Source organism: Gymnogyps californianus, chromosome 2, assembly GCF_018139145.2.
Source record: "Gymnogyps californianus isolate 813 chromosome 2, ASM1813914v2, whole genome shotgun sequence".
NCBI classification, from domain to species: domain Eukaryota; kingdom Metazoa; phylum Chordata; class Aves; order Accipitriformes; family Cathartidae; genus Gymnogyps; species Gymnogyps californianus.
The window spans coordinates 167,569,971-167,591,299 of NC_059472.1; the positions used below are offsets into that span (position 1 = coordinate 167,569,971).

The 21,329-nt window shown below is 40.6% G+C and overlaps 1 protein-coding gene across 1 annotated transcript in view; it reads right to left on the bottom strand.

Moving 5' to 3' along the window:
* The window catches only part of MAP4 (microtubule associated protein 4), a 161,249-nt gene that overhangs the window by 75,661 nt on the left and 64,259 nt on the right, over positions 1–21,329 (bottom strand). The window contains 1 exon segment of the mRNA XM_050892110.1: positions 11,737–11,742. Within this exon segment, the coding sequence (XP_050748067.1) occupies positions 11,737–11,742 (6 nt within the window).

Consider the following 21,329-nt stretch of genomic DNA (forward strand, 5'->3'; position numbering starts at 1 on the left):
ACTTTCTGCTTTTAAAATCCCACAGCAAAAGCGGTGAGCTCACATGAGGAATCAGAAGCAGTCAAGAGAAATCTATCTGCCACATTTGTAATATAGTTTTATGGCCATTAATTCCAGCTAGTGTCAAACTAATGACACGAGGGACATCAAAGCATGAAGCCATTTACATAATACTAGAAGAATCTACAATTCTATTACTATTTATTCAGGAAGCTTCTGCTTAGAGAATGAGAAATATGACATGCTGTCTCTGTTCTTTTGAAATCATTATAATTTACAGCCTTGTAAAGAGTCAGCCAGTTTTCTAGGAATTTTTTAATTCCTCGCTAAGGAGTTTTTGATGTTTTGTGGTGCTAAATAAACCTTGTCAATACTATTTTCTCTCTGTAAAACTAACCAATAAAGTGCCTTTATTAATGTGGACAAGCCACTCGAGACTGAACACAGCCATCTGAGGGAAGCAGTTCACCTCAAAGGAAAGGCTGCTGCAGCTGGCATTTGCATGGGAGCTCCCACCTACACACCACAGACCCAATATGTAAAGAAAAAAAAAAATTATTACTCAGATCTCTGGTCTAATATTGAATTGTCTCACCTAGATGTATTTGACAGTCGGGTCTCAGGCACACAGCTAAAACAGAACTGCTAATGCTCCTGCTGTTTGACAGTAAGTAGGCCGGACATTTCCAGGGTTGTCAGAAGACTTTCATGGTCTGTGACACTCCAGCCACACTGAGAACTGCAGTGAACGCACTGCAGGGCATTTCTGCAGTCAGGGCAGGCAAGTCTTCTGTTTTGTTTTCATTTTAGGAAAATATACAACAGTGCACAGAAAGTTCGACCTTGAAACACAGCTGGGCAACTGCATCACGCCACATCTACAGGAGCTGTCCCGTGCTCTGCAGAGGGACGCAAAGGTGCAGTGTGTGTCTGTTGTGCACTGACAACCAGCACGCTTGCAACACCAACTGGAAAGCACATTCGAAGGCTGCAAAAAAGTGTTGTACACAGTAAGGCAGTAGGTTACTCCCAAGTATATCAACGAGGAAAAAAAACCCACTCAAATCCCCCCCAAAATCTTTTTGGAGGTATGGCTTGAAACGGAAAATTTGAATTAACCACAGAGTTCAAAGATGCACATTGAGACATCTTGCTCTGGTTAAGTCTGTTCACTTCACTGAGATTTAGCGCTGAAACATTTTTATGAAGCAACCTTAGCAGGACCATAGATACTCCTGAGACAGAAAAGCAGCACAAGTCTCAGCAACGAGGGCATCTGTGGAACTCTGTTCACCTTCAACCAAGTATAATCCTGAAGAGCAAACAGCAATTTAAATATTCCTGCAATTACTCCTTCAACAAGCAGGACTGCCTTTCCATGCTAGCTTCCAAGTAAATCACTTTAGCAAACAGTCTAAAGAGTAAGAGGTACAAAAGTCAATGAGACCCCTAAGACCAGCTCTTCTATAGTCAACACAAAACCCACAACTGGTAGTTGAAACCAATAATCAGCATATATATATATATATATATATATATATATATATGTTTCTTTTTAACTGAAGGTCTGGCCAGGTAAATCTAATCTTCCTCAACTCTCAGCTACTAAACTGGGCAACTCTAATTTGGATCTTTTCATGATTATTTGGTTCCCATTGATGTTGAATCTGGCTTTAGTAGAATACAGTATTGCATTAAACTATGTGAAACTTCAAGTAATATACATATAAATGCAGATTTTTCTTTTCTTTTTTTTTTTTTTTTTTTTAAAGAGAGCCAGTCATTTTGGTTGTAAGATTGAGACTCTGATCAGCCCCTAAAACCTTGCAAAACTGTTTTCATGTGAGTGACATTTTGAAAGATAAGCTGTTTGCATCATTGAAAAACAGGGTAGTGTTAATGTAAGAGATGTAACATAACAGATTTTCTAGACAAAGCATGGAAGACTTGACTTAGCTGAAAGCAAAGTATTTTTATCTGTAGCCAGGGGAAATGTTAGGGAAACCAGAGACACAAGGAAATGACATGAAGGTAAATAAAGAATTGGCTAAGTGACAAGTGGCAAGGCGATGTCAAAAGGGGAATTATCTTGCTGGAGGAACATAACTAGTTATTAGAGTTTAAAGATCAAGAATCCAGAATAAAAATAAAAATGTTAAGCCTGAGTTAATCTTAGAAATTAGAAAGGGTTCTGATGAAATGAAGTTAAAAGATAAAGCCAGCAAACGGTGTTAGGATGCCCGACAGGCGAGGGATGGCTGTTAGAGAATGGGATGCACTAACGCCCTGTAAGACCACAGCAAGATTTCTTCAGCAAAGCACGTCACGCAGCTCTAATCAGCATCCCGGGATAAACAAGAAAAACGATGACTGAGACTGGAAGATGTACAACAATATTAAAACTTTCTTGAATATCATGAAGAAAAGACTAAGAGTTCAAGTGGTTTAACTCACCAAAAAAGAAGGAAAGGGAACATATTCTTCTCCATAAGTTTACTGGGGCAATTGTTAGGGAGGTGGAAGTGTTTCCTCAAACTTAAAGCCAATATCTGCACAGAACAACTGCTTGTATCATTTCCACAGTATCTTTAAGTATGGAAGTTAGAAGAAACTTTCTAAGTAACCTTCAGGGAGTGGAAGCAGTGAAACAGCCCATGAGCTGCGACAGGAAAACACATCTTTTTCAAGGTGTTTATTAAAGAAATCACTCCTCTACCTACAGTAGTTAGAATCTGGGTTTGATCACCCAAGAACATCTTTCCAGGTTCATGCTCACTTTGTAGTGTGATTAAATTAAACCAGACATGTTTCAAGTTTATTAATAAACATCTTCAGTGCCTCAATCGCCAACAGTAAAGGTGGCACAGGACAGCTCTGAGACACACCAGCATGCAGCTCAGTGAAACACCCTGCGAGCAAAGACACTGCACTGGGCTCACCATTGCATAATCCCAAAGCTTGACCCCAAAGTTAGACTTTATATGTCATCCCCGTGAAATGGGCAAAATGCCAGCTAGCCTTTTCCAAATATCATTTGCACCTTAATTTCTCAGCAGGATTGATGACTTCCATCAACAACGATTAGAATGGGCAGGCTGGGTTAAGTTATTAGAATTTAACCTTGTAGTTTTGGACTATAACCAGCATACAGAGTAATTCTGAGTTTTACAAAACAGACAAGGTTGTATTAACTAAATTGTATTTGAAAATCTGGCTTCTCTTACCACTGTATTTTACACTAAACACACTGCAAAACAAAAAGCATCCCATGAAAATAAGATGCTTGCCTGTGTGTTAACTGCATCCATGTGACACTATCTCTCTTTAAAATGTGTATCTGGAGGGACTGTACTTTTCTGTGGGTTCAAACAGTAAATGGAAATAAGTCCTTCAGTTCTTCACCATTACGTTTCAGATTTGTGTACTCAACTGGTTTGAAAAAAACCCACAACATTATATAGCTTTATATTTAAACAAAGTCCATGGTTTGTAGAACACGTACATATTCAGACCATCATCAACAAGCGATTAACTCTGATCTACTGACCCAGGCTAGTTTGAAGGAAATAACCTGAAAGGGGAAGAGTGCCAAGGTGGTCTCAAGAAGCCAGTCCTACAGCTGGTAACCAGTGCCTGTATCTATCGCACGGGGTTGGGTTCCAAAGACTCTCTTGCCTTCGTTAATCTAAGAAAGGTTGATCCCACCAACCATGTCCCACAGTCGATCTTTTTAAGAAGTCACTCTGGTCTCCTGTGTCTGGTACTCTCCCTTCAACAATATTTGCCTAAAAATGTAATTTAAGGTTACCTGGGTTTGTATTTGGTTTGTCTCTATGCTGTAAGCCCTAACTGCAGCTAGAGGAATGGCAGCGAGTAGGAGGCTGCTATGGTAGTGGTCCATCTGAACTGAGAAAGGTGACAGTGTGACACCATAGCACTGCAACACAACAAGAATCCTGTTTTATAGCCACACTTTAATATTAAAGAAGCAAAGCATCTTTTCTCAGGCTTAGACAAAACATTCTTACTTCGCACCTCAGACACACTGGACTAAATTGAATAGCCAAACTTGTATTATCTGCATGTATTGGAGGCAGTGATTAGATGCTTGTTCTCTGCTATCAGAAACGCCCTTGGACTTTCTACCCTGTTGACAAATTTCATTCTACAGCAGCACGTCTTAAACTGGCACCAAGAAAAGAGATTTTAAAGCACAAAAAGCTGTGTATCAATTAAGGCAGAATACGTGGCATCCTATCAAGAACCCAGACACCTCTAACCCTTCTCCTCTGCCAAATCCCATTAACACAGAACAGTTCATAGAGCCATCACAGATTGACGATGAGACCCACAACAGCTTTCTGCTGGCAAACACTGTCACATCTCGGGTCGTGATGCTCTGCCTGCCAGTTTCTGGTTGGGAAGCAACAATTTTAATGGTTGGCTCAGGAAACCCGAGTTCTCCTCCCAGCCTTCCCCCTAACTCACCATGTGGCATCATCATTAACCACCAGTGCATTTTCCTCTTGAATCTGGTAAATAGCCATTTAACATTTTAAGTTTTAATCTGCACAGAAAAAAGGACTCCAGAAGAATAAAATGCCATTGTTTAGTCCTACGGTCATCTCTGAGGAAACTACCAACCCTCTTAAATGCAAGTAACTGCTAAATCCCCAGCAGTTGAGAAAGAGCAGAGAAAGACAGCAAGTTTAGCCAGACTCTTTGGTTTTTCAGGAAGCCAGACTAACCTGAGGGCACAGAAAAACTAACTTGTCACAGAGAACTACAGAAAATTCTTTTTCAGAATAGATAGGTCAAATATAGTGTGCTCTAGTTAAAAGGAAGAAGGTTAAATAACATAAGTCACATGACAAAACAAAATCAAGTATCCCTTCCAGATAATTTCTTTTTTGGGATGAATCATGTTTTGTTCACTTCCTAGAGTCTCATGTCACTTCTGTGCCTTGCTAAGTCATTTCTAATTTCATAGTTGCCTACAGCATCAATTGTCGACAGAAATATCATAGACTAATTTGGGTTGGAAGGGACCTTTAAAGGTCATCTAGTCCAAATAATCTACAGCCCTAAAGCTATATGATCACTCCTAAGGGAGCTGTTAATCGTGCATAGTTTAACAGGCATTGATTAAATGCGAACAGCCAGACGCCTGTTAAGAAATTTCAATTTCTACCCAGTCATCTCCAGGAAGCAGCCTATTTTGCCATTCACTGCTCCTAAAATGAACTGCCAGATTTATGGGAACAGCCTCCTCTTCAAACACCACAGCATCTCTGTGTTACAGAAACCATGATCCTACCCTGTTCGTTACAGCAGAAAAGAACAGCTTCAAGTGAGGAGGGACCAACTCTGATACATCGGAGGTGAGCTTTTATCACATCGGATGAAGGAAAGGAGATACCGCACAGTATTCATCAACAGAAATGAAAAAAGGAAGAGCACATACTTAAAAAAATAATAAAACATTGCATTTTGCACAATTTCCAAGAACAGGGTGAGCTTCACTTGCAGCATTACCCAAAGGGAGAAGAGATCCGTTCAGAGAGGACCAGGCAGAGCTCTCTGGGCCAGGAGAGGACAACAGCATCCCGAGCATCCCTCACACCTTGTTTCAGAGTTTTATAACTCCGGAAAGTTGCACAGCTTTTCTTTTCTGATACTCATTCCGCAATAATTCAGGTAACTTTTATGTTATACTGGACAAAAGCCTGAGTATTTTAGAAATACAAACTCTACAGAAGGTATACTTGGTATTTGATGCACTGGAGCTGGCAAATAGCTGTACAAGTTGTACCAGAATAGCAGCAAAAAGGGGAATTACTGATAAGCATATTTATAATTTATTTTTCAGTGAATTACTAATGCAAGACTAAGTGAGCTGAATTTGTTCAAAAACATTTCCATAAAGAGTAGTTTTATGGTTTTTAATGACAAAACACTAGCAGCCAGCTTGCTAAGCATCTAAACTGAATTCCCATTTGCTTAGCCATTTAAAAGATACACTTGCTCTGAGGTGTACATTTGCTCTCACTACCAACTACCAAAGATCTCCTCTTGCTCAGCCTCATCGTATCCAGATACGTTTTGTATAACTACAAGATTTTCTTTTTCCAGAAAAGGTCAGATTAATCCAAGATTACCCGTGGTACTAGTCAACACCACTGAAATGAGAACGCCGTGATAATAACAGATGCAGCATAGCTGTAAAAGATAAAATGCACAATATAATCAGCCTTACCCTATTTTCAGTGATGGGACTGAAATGGAAGAAGATTAAAGAGCTAAGGCCTCCGAGTGAGCTACAACTAGAGCCAGGATTAGGGAAGTTCCCTGACCCCCAGGTTCATATTTAGCCCATGTCATACAACCTTCTCAAAGCCACTCCGACATCCCAGCACACAATTCTTTCTGAATTTTTATAAGCAGGAAAAACCCCTATTAAATGAGTTGTTTTCAGAAACAGAGCCCCCAGGTTTAGAACAGGAAGAAGAGGTGAAAAAAGGAAGAGTTTTAAACGAGAGAGCCTGTGCACTGTGAAGAGGAGATAGCAGCTTGGAGCAGTGCAGCATGTTTCACACAAACCCACCTTGCCGTCAGCCTCCGCTGCAGAGGGGTTTTGCTGGAGCTCCCGGCGGGTATCGGAGCCGGCAGCTGCCGGCCACCCTCCTGTTCACGCCTGCAGATGTGCGAGGACTGAATCACTGCAGAGTTGCGTTCCTCTTTGCTTTTTGCTGTTAGCTCAGTAGCTTATCCCTGGGGCTTGGCCACATTACTAACTCAAAGGCAAATATTTAGCTAACTGATCTAATATGAAAGATAAATTCTTATTATTAAACTAAATAATTAACCCGATCTAGCAAAAAGGTGATAATAAAGTGTTCAGACTAAGCTTAATTTTGATGTGTGTTTTACAGTACTATTGTTTGTTTTATTTTCCTTTGACAAGTCTCTCAAGCATACATGGCATATAAACTCCAGTAATCTAAAGGGTCACTGCAAAAATTGTAGTACAAGCTATCAGAATAAGCAAGAAAAGAAACAGGATGTTGTCTGAGGCAATAACGAGGGGAAAAAAGAAAGTATCTTTTTAACCTGCAGTTAAGTTCCAGAAGGGTAAGCAGTAAGGGTAAGTGGTCCTCCTTGTTTGCAGCAATAAACCTCAGTCTCTCCTCTGCCTGCCTCAAAAACTCTTTTAAAAATACCACTCTATTTTAAAAAGGCTGCCTCGATGTCCAGCCATTTACAGGATTATGTGTACAAAAATATTCTGGTACACAGAAACAAAGTTCTGAGGAATGGCAATCAAGCTGATTTGGTGTAAAGGCTGATGAACTTGAAGGATGGACAGAGAGAAAAAGGGTTCACATGTTCTATTAGATATTAGTCTGCATACTTCTTCAATACTTCTAAGCATACCTCCACAAATCAGTTGGTTTAAACGCACTAATAAGATATTAAATTCAAGATATAATCTCGAAAGCTCATGGCTTGAATATTTTAAGTAACAGCTACTTGCTCAGGAAATTCAAGCTTTGTAAAAAACACGTTAATTCATCCAGCTGTCAAGACGCTTGCTAGAATGACTCTTAAACACACTACAAAAACTAAAGTTTTTGCATTAACATTTTTTAAATCTCACTAAGCCTCACCATAAAGCTTTTAATAGACTTCTCGACATATGTACTACTTCATTATAAGCTTTTTTTATTTTCTATTGAACAAGTCAAGTCAGGATACATTCCACCTTTGAATCAAAGTTTAGAAGCAAGAAGTGAAAAGCAGAAGTAGCAGGTTGCTAGGAAAATACCATTTGAGAGAGACACAGCCATGGCAACAGCATTTTTCAAACAAAAAAGGTCCCTTCTTTTACTTGTAGCCATCACTGGAGCTTTCAATACATTCCCAGTAGCTGTACCAGTTCCAACACTTACTGTCCTTCATGCGTCAGCAGTCTTTTAGGAACCCAGAGTGATACTCGCTACAAAAGAGTGCTGGCTTTCTGAAAAACCTACATCCTTGCTAATTCCCACCTCTTCCCTTCCTCATCTCAGAGCTTTGTTTCCCCACACCGCGACACCACCGCGGCCCAGAAACATCAATGCTTTCAATTACATACTTGTGTCTTCAGCCTTGCAGGGAGCTGCACGGGGGCAGATTCCCCTTTGTCCCCGGGGAAGCGGAGCATTTCATAAAGCAGTTCCAGTGGGCCTGCCATGCTCTACTTTCTTGCAAATAACAGAGCTCGTTACACAACTACTTAAGCTGATTTGATACAAGCAGCAAACAAGACTACGGCCCAGGAAGAAAAGCTTCTTGAGCATGTCATTTAACATATGTAAAAAAGCAGACTGATTTATGTCAGAGTAGACTGAACTTCAGGATCTAATCAGTGTTTCCAGTCAGCCAGCCTAAGATTTATCTTATTTATACTCCCTTTGCGTGAAGTATTAGAAAGTAGTCATCAGTAGCCAACTCAAACCTTGCAACTAGACACAGCACCTACACTAAAAAACATTCCTTAGCAGGAAAGTATTACAAATCGTGCACACACTTGATTTTATAGTTATGCCATACAACCATTTAAGTTTAAGTGTTACATTGCACATGGGTGGATTTTGTTTGGAGGTTTTTTTGTTTGGTTTTTGGTGGGGTTCTTGTTGTTTTGTTGTGGGTTTTCTTCCCATCAAGCTACATTTTGGTGCAAAACTGCACGCAAGAAGGACATTTTGAATAGTTATTCCAGAAAATTACTTGTTTAAAATATGGCTGATAAAGCACAGGGGGAAAAAAATATCAAAGTTATGAAAACAGTTTGCTTTTTTTAATCTAAAACTGATTAAAGAGGAAGACTTTTATATATTAACTGATTTTTTCTAATCATGATGTCCTGCAAGACATCAGAGCCAAAAGACTGTCCTTTCATCCCTCATGTCACCAGTACCATCATCAAAAAAGGAAAAACAAGGGGGTTGTTTTGCTGTTTTCAGTCGTCACTGGCTTCTCAGTTACAAATGAACTACTTATTCACCTGGACTAGACAGAGTCACTAGAATTATCAAAAAAAATATTTTCTGAACCTGCAGCAAAAGCTGTGACTGTCAAAAGCGAAGCCCTTCTGGCCAACCCAGGTGGCTTCCTGAACACAGCCTGTCGCTCCCCACGTCTTAGTCTGCTCTCTGTAAGACATCAACAGCATGAACTGGCTGAATCTTTTTGCCTTATTTTAGGAGATTAAAGAATTTAGGCCTAAATAGAGTTCATAAAGATAGGCAACTAGCATATTTAAAAATGTAATAGTCAAGTGATATTGCAAATGCACAATATCTTAACTATTCCCCACTGCAACGTGCTTGAATAGTGCCCAAAATGGGCACTACAGTACGAAAAACCTGGAGTACAATGCTGAATACTTTAAACATTTAGTAAAGTCATTCCCTGGTAATAACATGGCGATTTGCTGAATCTAGTAGCCCCTAGGGGATCCAGTACTATCATGCAGACAGAAAAAAAACCCTCCTGACGTTGGTTTTTGACACTTGCTGCATGTCTTCACATGCTGCCAGAGGAATCCTCTCCAGCACGGGGAGCGGGGATAATGGGAAACCTGCTCAGAGTCACACAAAGTGGGTTCACGACAGCAAAGTTGCAAACTGAGGCGGGTAGGAGAGTCTCCACCAACGTAAACCCCCTTAACATAAGGCTCCTATAATCCAACACACATTAGACATAGCAGAAGTCTCACATAATGTGGAGACTTTATCTATGATGAAGTTACCACCACCCAGCTTCTTGCTCAAAAGCTGTATTTCATCATTGATCAGATATGACTTCCCAGCCCAAAATATCTACTGTCAGCAGCATCCATTTATTCCCTTACTATTGCATTTGGGAAAGTCAAAGTTTAGTTTAGTGAAACACTAATTAGAGGACTGTTGTGCGAAGAAATAAAGATACTGATGCAGGGATTAAAAAAAAAAAAAAAAAAGCAGTGACAAGAATATACAAAAGAAAAATTGTGCTTCTGCTCCATGGTCAGGGTAGAAGTGACGTCAAGATATGAAATCTGTAGCAAAGAATAACTTACTATTATATTATTTTATTTCTTTTCCCAATAGAGTTCATTAAAGTTACCAAAAAGACAACTTGTGCCACAGTGCCAAGGCTATCAATTACATTTAAATTAGAGCCAGGAAGTTTCAGAGAAAGCGTGCTATTTACAGTGTACGTAAAAGAGGCTGTCTGCAGTCGTAAAACACCCCTTGTTGCGCTGATGTTTCTACAGGAAAGCGCCCAACTGCTCCAGCAGCCTCCCGTGCAGGGAGATGCCGCACAGGGCACGTGCCCTCCTACGAGCAGATAGCGAGGGCAGAAGGTACTCGCGTTTGCCGACAGCCAGCAGCCGTGCTCATTAGATTTAAGACACTACATAAGACTTGTTTTGGGGTTAGAACTGAAATTTCAAAGTGTGTTCAGACTCATAATTAGTAATTTTAAGTAGTTTGACCTTGAAAAATTATTTCTATTTAATATGTACGTATACATAGAACAAGCAAGTTAAAGGTGAGAAGTCTATAGCTGCCCAAGCAAGGCATCGGAAATAGGGAGAAATGGCTGTATTTTGTGAAAACTGACAAAAGACCATCTGAGGCATCACTGGATCACTGCATGAAGCAAAGGCACAGGCATTAGCATAGGCATTAGTCTACAGTTCAGAAGAATTTGTAATTTATTTCACATAAACACAAATAAGCTTTTAGAATTCGTCTCCACAAGGCAAAAAGCCCTCTGAAGATGTTAACAGCCATTCATTCCTTGCTTCAGTTGCTGGCGCAGGGGCCATTCTTTAAGCCTAAACAGCACAAAGTAGTGGCTTTCACAAGTGAAAATGAATTTGGTTTTGCTCCTCTGAACAAAAAAAACCCAGGACACAAGGTGCAGTGCTTGCAGCCCTCCACAGATGGGGACTCGGTACTCCCGGATTAAGTAGGACATTGAAAAGGCAGCGACTTCTGCAGAAGGTGACTTGCACTGTTACGTCTTGCTATGATTTCATAAGGTAACCGAATACAAAAGCTGTCATTCCAAGGGCTTTCATTAAGTTTGTACGTGTGCATTTAGTGTAATACAGGTGAGAGTCACCTCTGCTTGGATGGTCAAAGAAAACGTCAGTATACCAGGCAGGTAAGAGGCTGACAAGCAAGTCACATATCCAGAATCTTCAAAAGAGGTTGATTATATGTCCTCAGAAGCGGCCTGATTTTTGTTACAAATACGTATGCACAGGGATGCATATTATGGTGCACATCTGGGCCCCAGGATTCAGAAATTATCCTGGAATCAAAATAATCTCCCTGTCAATGCCTAACAAAGGTTTCATGAACAGACTGACTTACAGCTGCTCGTTGTCAACAACATTCAGATACCCTTTAAAGAAAGGAGAGGCAAGCTGATCAGTCTACAACTACCTATACTGGAAGTAAATTTCTCAGTGTTGCTTGTTTGAAGTTCACTGAATTTAAAATAGAAATAAGGAAGTGTTTGGTTTTGTTGTTTCGGTGGTTGTTTTTTTTTAAATAAAAAGAACATTTCTGGTAGGAACTATACAGAACTTACCCCAGTAAAATAGATTATTTAAAATCTTTACATGATAGAAGAAATCAAGATCAAATATTTACAGCAAAAAAAAAAAGTTATCGGTCTGGCGTGGAACTTACTCACTGAAGACTACCCTGTGTTGCAGAAGTCAAGGCAGCGGCCATTAGTGGTCCTGTCTCGTTATATGAAATGGTCAGCAAAACACCAAAAACCTTAGAGGTACACTACACTACAATATTTAAGCTTCTTTCCACTAAAATTTCATCTGAAAAAAAGACAGTTTGTGTTAGTAGCAGCTGGCTCCTCCTCCACACAGACAAATAAATTTCACCTATTTAATCTTCCAAAGTCACAGTTCTTCAAGTAAGTTATTCTTGTGATATTAAAGACTCATACAGTCATTTCACGGTGCAGATGAAACCAGCATTCTGAACTGAATATTCACAAAAATATCCGAAGTCTTAACAGAAAGAAGGATTTAGAAAATTGGTAGCACAAATGACTGTCTTTTGGGACACGCTCCTTCACGGTGGTCAATATACATCTACATCACTCCCACACAAAATGTGACTATTCAACTCACCGAGATGTGGAAGAGCAAGAGAGATTCAAGGACTGAAAGCTCTTAAATGCAATACTTTTAGCACAGACCTGCAATATTTTAATGCCAAACTGCTGCAAGACATTATGTATACTTCAAGAACCATTGTTAAGCAGCTCACAATACACCTTTTCAGTTCATAAGAACTCAAGTGTCTGTCAGGTACATTAAACTAGTACACAGTCAGACAATATAGAAGAGCTGTATTAATAAAACGTGCATTGAAGTGACAGATCTGTGCCCTGGTGATCTCATGAGTCATCTTTCACTGTGATCTGAGTGCTCAGTGACTTCGCTCCCCTGCACGACACTCCACCGAACACTCAGCCGCGTGAGAATTACAGACCTTGATCTAATCCAGGGCATGGAAGGGGCTCTTCTGAGCAGTCGGGTTTTCTAAGCAAAGTTCTGTGCTGAACAAAAATTAACCCCGATGTCTCTTGTGTTCCCAGTGTTTATAAGCGCTTCAACCTCTGGGAAGTTTCTTCAAGCTTTCTGAACTGCTCGCGAGGAGCTCATGAGTCGAGATTATGCTAACTGCTACTCAACTCCTTTGCCAGCCGCAGAAAGCCACAAGGGTTCTTCGGTTGAAAGAGCACTGGCTCCTTCAGAGCCCGCACAAGGGGCACCCCGCAGAGCACAAACCTTCATCCTCCGCACTCACCCTCCAGGAGCGAGGGGGAAGCTGCACATCCCCCTGGCAGCACCTCTGCCTCCCACCCAGCATCCTCATCGGGCGTCACGGAGCGCAGGGGCGTAACACCCCCCAACCTCTGCCCCTCGGCTGTCAGATCAGCTTTGTCGAGACGCCCACCTTCCCCTTCCCTCATCCATCTCAGGCCTAAAAATAATCACCCCCAAAAGATCAAACAGACACACACAAAAAACCTCTTAGCCATGCCCGTCTGAAAAACTAAACAAGCCTTCTGAATTATTCAGTTTGCTGCTTTTTTTAGACTGAAGCAACAAAAAACATGAACTCCCTTTAGCAAATATGGTTGGATGCAGACCCATTCTGAACAGCCTAAAAAGTTCTCCCATAAGTCCAGAAAGTATAAAAGCCTTTATAAATAAAAACTTGCACCAAACGGGAAATATGCAGGGAGGTAAAAGAGGAAAAATAGCTTTAATTAGAAAAGCACACCTTTAAGTGTCCTATTTACAAAATGCTAAACATAACGAATGACTTTTTTTAGGTTTTTTGTGGGTTTGGGGGGTTTGTTTGTTGGGGTTTTTTTTAAACTTTGTGCACTAGCAACTTACTCAACAGCAAAAGGGGATTAGATAACAAACAGCAAAGACTGAACCTCAGCTGGGGTGGCAGTTAAATGCTTCCATTGTATACATCATATACTCAGGAATACTGTTAAGTGTAGATTACCATTCCCACAGACATGTCATTTTTCTGTGAATCCTCACAAAATCAAGCATCTTAAACCATAAGAGGTGCACTGCCACAAACACTAGACATTATTTACTAGCTAGTTCATACGTGCAGATTTTAAGTACCTTGTAAGTCCAACATGGAAATGAGCATCCATCTCATCCATCCCCAGTTCACTTTTTATTCCTTGAGCACAGTGGGAAGAAATTTTCCTTCTATTTCTGCCCAGCCCCCCCAACACCACCACCACCAGCACTGTGTGGCTCATTGAAAGAATTTCCTTTTTAATGTATTAACTATATTAACTAAACCAATTTTTTGATGGACATGTTTTCAAACATCTGTCCAGACAGCAAACTATTCCCGTTTAAGCCATTTACCTCTTTTAGAAATAACACCAGAGCGGTTAATCAAGCACATGCAGCTACCTGTAGATATTAATTATGAACAATCAGCACAATCCATGAAGATTCTCACCACAGTACAACTATTGAGAGGTTAGTTTGAGATGTTTATTAGGGTGATTTATTCAACAGTGATATACAGCTTCACATCATACAAAGCATTGGCATCATTAAGAAAAATCAGAAGTGATAACAGACAAGCTTGTAAGCACAAGAAAGTTATAGTACGTTCAGCGAAGGCTTCATATCATCTCCAAAGACTGGAGAGAAGTATGGGTAACATGAAATTTAAACAGAGGAACATAGGTAGCTACCTGGCTTTCTGAAAATAAAAACTAAAAAAATGAAACACACTCCTGCATATTCATTTACTGCACTAAGTTTTCAGAAAGATACATGTACATTTTCTGGGACTGACAAAAGATACAACACTCTGCATTGACCCGCCAACATCCCCTACCTCCCCCTCACCAAAACATTCAGCCTCCCAGAACAGGCACTTTACCCTTCTGCCCCAGAAAAAGCCAACGCATGACATGGCAGAGCTTTTGGTAAAAGTCCTGTAAGGAAGAACCACCACAAATGAGAAACAACCATCTCCCTTCCTCTACAAGTTCACATTCAAATTTGTAAACCTAATGACATTTAAAATAAACAGGGATAAAAATATGGGGGGGAAATGTGGTAGTGTAATGGAATGAATTATTCATGTTAGCAGCTGAGACAGTGACTGAACCCCCGGGGTGCCCCCGTCTGCATTAGCAGTCTTTGCTTTGGTCTGCTCGAGACACTGCTGTGCCTGGTTAGCTGAGAGGCATCCAGCCCGGTTTCACTGAACTGGGGGCTCCTGCGCCAGGCAGATTGCTCCGCAACTCCACTGCCCGCCTCGCAAAGCGAGTTGACCTAGCCAACTGCTGCAAGTGCTAGAAACTCCCCTCTAGCCAATACTTTAAAGCATTATTGCATTTCAATAAAATAAAGCATCTGTGGGAGGGGGAGAAAGTCTGATATTCAGTTAATCTGAAACCTTCTATTATTCAATCTGAAAATTTCTCTCTGTAATTTATTATTTATTCTCTATTTCTAGGGCACAAATAGTTAAGCCCGCTTAAGGCAAAAGGTGAGAAAGAATGATTTGTGGAACCAAGTTAAAATGCCTCCAAACTAGCTGTGATGCTGCCTTGCTCCAAAATCAACCACATTAAAAAAAGAAAAATAGCTACAAAGAGGTCTTTAAAAATAAAGCCAAGAACACAACAATCTCCTTTTATGGCAACAGACACCAAAAATCCCCCAAGAGGAAAGCACTTCATGACAACAAGAAGGACCAAACACCTCTCCTTGCATCACACGCCACTGCTCTCGTCTCACCTTTCGGTGTGACTGAGCAGCAGACCCGCTGTGTGAAGTACGGCTGGAGGAACGGTCCTGGATGGCTTGCAGACCCGTGAGAGCGGGACCTTCCACCACCCCCAAAAGGGCACTGGTGAGGCTTTGGAGACTTGTCAAAGGTGGAGGCTGTTGGCTACATGCTACCACGTGGCATTATTTCCAGTAAAACCAGAAAGACGGAGGGCAATCTGTGACAGCCATACTTGCCGGCGTATCCTGAATCCCAATTACCATTATTGCTCTAGTCCACGGGGAAACGCTTATTTTTGTACCTCTGTCAGGATCTGGTCTCAAAGGCTGCTGGCCTTAAGCAACTGCGTGGTGGCTCTGCCAGGTCGGCACATCGGACCGGCAAGGGAAGAGCCCAGCTTTGGCACCTGAGCGCCCGTAGGCAGCGGGGCTTTCTCAGAACTGACAGCCATCTACCTGGAGGAGAAGCCAACGGTGTTACTTGTTCAGAAACTGGCACCACAAGGATGTTAGCTACTAATGAGGCTTTGAATGGTGGGTAAAGCAATAAATTGCCACCAAATTAGAGAACAAAAGCCTCAAGTCCTGATGCACATCACTAAACAGGCTGATTACACACAATTCATTGCAGCAACTCTGGACACTGTCACCCTGGGTGGGGAGCATGTGAGGTCTCAGATTAAAAAAAAAAACCAAACATAAAACAAGACTGGAGGGGTCACTATTTGATGGAGATCTTCAAAGAAAACCCTCTGGTGGCATTAACAGTAGTATTCATTCAAGGTGCAATACTCTTCCAGTAAATCATTAGTAGACCAGTATCATAATGTAGTCATGGGTACTAGCAGGATACTAGGAATATTCAGGTGCAAGCTACTCTCTTCACAACAAGAAAATATCATTTTCAGGCAAGTGAAAGTATGCTAGCTTTTGGCAATTTGGAGAATCACGTCCTACCTTAGACTGGATTTGGGTTCAAATAAATCCTGTACTTGTGTCAGGTGTTGTAGGCAAAGTACCTTTAGCTACACAACACAATTATCCTCAAACAAAGCATTCACTCATCTACAAAAACCTGGGCTGAGCTTGCCTCATGTAACATACTAAGTAGTCTCTCTAAACTATTTCCTTCTCTTGCATTTTATCTGTTGAATAGTAGTAACTAGTACTTTTGTGTTTGGAAAGCTTTGCAGCTTTATGGAGACAGCAGGAATTGCAACAGACTTGCTGACCTCTTATAGCTCTGTTTAAGGTTAAAACAGGCCCATTCCTTTTGGCATTGCTGGAAACTGTCATAATTATTTCAGTATAGATTTAACAATTTAGTCCTAGATCTCTTGTTTCTCTCAGTTTTAGAAGGGACAGATTATTTTTCATAGCAGGTGAAACTTCATCCAAGGCTGTCGTTACCAAAACAAAGCTAGAGGTATGAAGTTAAAGAAAGGCAATTCTCCTTACTTCCAAGGCTTGCAGGAAGCAGTACAACAGCAAAGCAGCTTACTGAGGCAAGAATTTGGGGTTGGTCGTTTTCCTTCATACTCCCAGTTGATGGCAAGTGCTTGAACCCCATAATCCACCCCTCACACACTGGAGACAATCTGCTTGTACCTCAGTAAACATGGTTTTTCCTAATCTGTTTTAAGTCTGTATAATAAGTGCTATGATGTGAAAACACCTGTTTTGAAGAAGACAACATTATTAAAGATAAAAACCTCATATGAGAAGGTTTCAAAGCAGCAAGGATAAAGGCAGGTAAAACTCAGCGTTATTCTAAAAGGCTGTGGTGAGTACAGGGAGAAGGGAAAGGAGCTGCAGTCATGGTGGACCCATCCGCTATGAAAGCACAACTTTAAATTTAATATCAAACCTTCTGTTATTAAGCATCCATGAAAAAGGATATAAATTAAATTTAAAAGTGGTTGAACTAAAAATGGAGCTGTAGTTGTGATTTAAAAACAGTGGGAGTGTTGAAATAGTGCAGTTAAAAACCATCATGCACATTTGTGCTTACACAAAGAAAGGAAGGTTTCAACAAGCACTGCAGAGCAGAGAGGGAGGAGGAGAAGGGCTGATCGGCCGACAGCACAGCTACCCTTTGGTTTCTTCTACCCGGAAAGTCCAAGGATGTAAAGCAAGAGCTCTGCAAAATGCTGAAGATTTTAGAAGTGTAATGGCAGGTAGAAAAGTACACTGGTCTTGTATCAGTGGCAGCCCCAGTGTTAGGAGACAGTCTAGGCTTCTAGGAGGAGAAAATAGAAGAGAGGAAAAGAAGTAGGAGAGGGAAACGGGATGGGGAAAGGGGCAAAAAAGCGCAAGTCATTAGTAAACATGAACATTCAGGTAGCACACTGCACAACAAGCAATATTTCATTTAGTGCAGCCAGGAGATTTGCCAAAAGCCAGATTAGAGACACATGGAATTTTGCTTTTAGAAGTGTCTGAAAATATATCACTAGTCATGCTATGGCATGACATTGTGCCACATGCAAAAATTAGCTGTGATAAATCAAGATTAGTGACAAATAGCTATCAAGAGAGCAGCAGCTCAGGATGCTGCTTAAAAGCACAGTTTGCACTGAAAACAGTGACAAAGTATTTCTGTGACCCAATCTCAGACAACAGAACGACAAGCAGGCTGGTTGGAGAGAAAGTCCAGCTAGGGAAAGTATGAACATTGAATAGCGATACTTCCCTAGGTTACTTCTCATCTTCCAGCAAGATAATGAACAGGATCTTGGAACAAGAGGCATCCAGATTAAACCATATGATCATCCATGATGGATTTCTTTCCAGAAATTTGTCTTTTTTAAAATATATAATTCCTTTGAACTCTAGGCAAATATCCTGCAATAAGGAGTCGCAAACATTGCACTGTTTGAAAGTTACGCATATATTTTTTGTTTTAAACCTGCTGAGTTTTACTAAGCACCCCCTAACCTTTGCATTGTGAAAGTTAGCAGTTAGTTCCCTAACTCAATACCTGCATGCCATCAGCAATTATAAGCTATTAACAATTTCCCCCCACCCTCGCCGATTCACTTGAGTTGCACCAGATGTGCACAGCTTCCCTCCGAACACCGCACCAACTGCTCTTCTATTTATCCTTATAAGGAAGAACAGATTTAATAGAGAGAGTTTCAGTCTATGTGCTGAGTACCCAAGCCAGAGCTCCCAGTCTGTAGCTCTCAAATTCTCAAAAAAACAAAACCCCACAAACCACATAAGCAATCGCCACATACAGCTCAGCACTGCCAAGAACTGAACCCTTCAGTGAAACTGCCGGTCTCTCCCTTTCAGGGAAAGGAAACGGGTGCAGAGGGTTCTCAGCCTCACGGCCACAGGTTTGGACCCTCAAGTAAACAGCCAACATAAAGTCAACCGTTCACGTTTTTCCTTTACATTCTGAAATACTGAACTATACGCATCCCTGCGTCAATGGTTTAAATACATCACTGTTGTTATAAAAATAATTCAACAGTTAATATAGGGTTTTGCCCCCAAGTTACATTAGTTTTGGATTTATGCCATCTACTACATTAACGGTATTTTGGAGCGGGGATCTGGTCAGGAGGCAGCACAGGCTGCCAAACCAGCACTAAGATTTCAGACCTGACTAATTCTAACCTCTGCGTACACATACACCAAGATGTCTGTAGATAATGTTGCGTGCAATAAAACATTTTATTTGTTAGGTGAAAAAGACGTGTAGCTATGCTTCCTGTGATCTAGACCGGAGAGATAAGCAGACATTTGTCTTTTCAAATAGCTTAACTACATCTTTCCCCAATACTTTCCCTGAAGGCTGTTTCAGAATCCAACTCAAACACAGCTCTGCTTTTAAAAGCTCTCTCTGTAGCTCTTAACACTGCTTTTTGTAGCAAAAAGCTGGTTTCCTTGAGCATCACCTTCCTTAGTTCTCTCTCAGCTGCTCTGTTTCCCACCTCTGCACTGGGCCCACGTTGCACATCCAAAAGAATCATTTCAGCTTTAAAAAGAGACAGATTAGGAATAGATCCAGCTGAAAACAAATAAGCCAGCCAAAAACTGAAGGTGGCTTAGGGCCAGGGACAAAAGGCTTTAGGCAGCACCACCTACTAAATGTAGAACCAGGCACTACTGAAGTCCATTACCTGGTTTGGAACAACTTGCCTGTATTTCTGCAGAGCATCAACTGCACTTCAACTCTGAAAAAACCTTCATTATCTGATCAAAAATTAGCATTTCTCCCTTACTCTCAAATGTATAAGCACGGATATTTCACGTATTCCATAGAGAAGGGGGTAGGGCGAAAGAGTCCGTGAAGTAGTTGTGTTGTATAAATCTTCTGTTATTCTGGAGAACCTAATTAACTTGATGCCTATGACTCTTCATCCTTTGACATGCTGTTTCTACCACTTTGATGTCACTTTTAGACAGCCTTTAACAAGAAAATAATCCATCTCTACCCCACAAAGATGGAACACATGAATAAATTAAAAAGCTTCAGACACATAAAAGTATCTTTGATCAAAGTTGTTAACATTTAGTGTGAAGAGTTAAACCTCCAGAAAGCTAGTATTAAGTAAATAACAAGAAATTTTTTAAACACAATTCAGAAGTTCAATAAAAAAAATCCCAATGCATTTAATTAGTCATACCTGGAGAATCATAAATCTGATTTTATTTCTACCTCCTTTTAGTTTTATGTATTTAAAAAAAGAGAGGAAGTATCCTTAGGAAGCTTCAGAAGTTTTCTTAATTTCAGTTTCATACTAAATTATAAAAGATGCACAGCTTCCTTTTGACCAGATTTACAATAGCAAATTACGTACAAAGATCAATTTTTATATTCTCATCTTCAATAAGAACATGAAACTTGCTCACACTCTAAATAGAATTACAGCAAAAAAGTGTTTTAATTCATCCCTGTCTCCTACTCCCATACATTCATCATTATCTCCTGGATTTGGGGGGGGGGGGGGGGGGGGGGGGGGGGCTGCCGCACGTACGGACTAGCAGGGATGCTAATGCTGGGAACATCTGAACAATCTTAGCAATGATCTGTGCTGCTAAAGCTGAGCTGGAGATCATGAAAAGGGAGACCAAATAAATAGCTTTTACCAATGCCAGCATGACAATTGACTTCCGAATATTTTATCCTCAAGAAAATGGAGGTGCTACAGTATAGCCTGTCAAAGTCCACACCCTCCTCACCACAAAAGGAAACAATCCACTGGCTCATGCACACAGTCTCTGAATTGGTATTGCTCATCCTAAACAGTTCAGCTGGAATTTGGTAGGAAACCCAATTCATAGTAAGAAAGTCTCATAAAAGGGAACTGGTGTTTATCATTAAATGTAACTGCTAAAATAAGACTAACTTCAACATATGTTAGGCTGATTGGAAAGATCAGTTATTTTTGCAGATTCCTCACAAGTCTGAAACATTAGTCCACTTAAGTCACAACAAGCTTCTTGCAGACAAAGCTATCCTAACGCTATTTGAAAAAAAGGTTCAGAAGACCTCAATTTCAGCTTTGACATTGCTAAACCAAATATTAGGAGATGTTTACCGAAGGGTAGTTTGGGGTGGAAGGAGAAGCTGCAGAATAAACAAAGCAGTGTAATTTCAGTAGCAGCTAAGAGTTAGTGAATGAAAAAACTGCATCAAAGGATGGTGTACTCAGAAGAAACATCACTGTCAGTCTCACGGGGAAGAGGAGAAGTCATTCTCACAGGTTAGGGTAGAGTTCAGCTATGAATATTACGGAGTCTCTGGAAAGCCATTTAGGTATCAGTGCCCTAGATGTTGCCTCCCAACACTGACCATGGATGAAGTATACAATGTCTTCAGAACGAGGCTTTATGCAAATAAGCCATTTCGAACCCGAAAGAGAAATGAAGTTCTATTTCGTTTCAAATTCTTTGAAGAGATCATTTAAAAAACCAAAAAACAACCCTCCATGGAGAAATACGACTCAAAAAG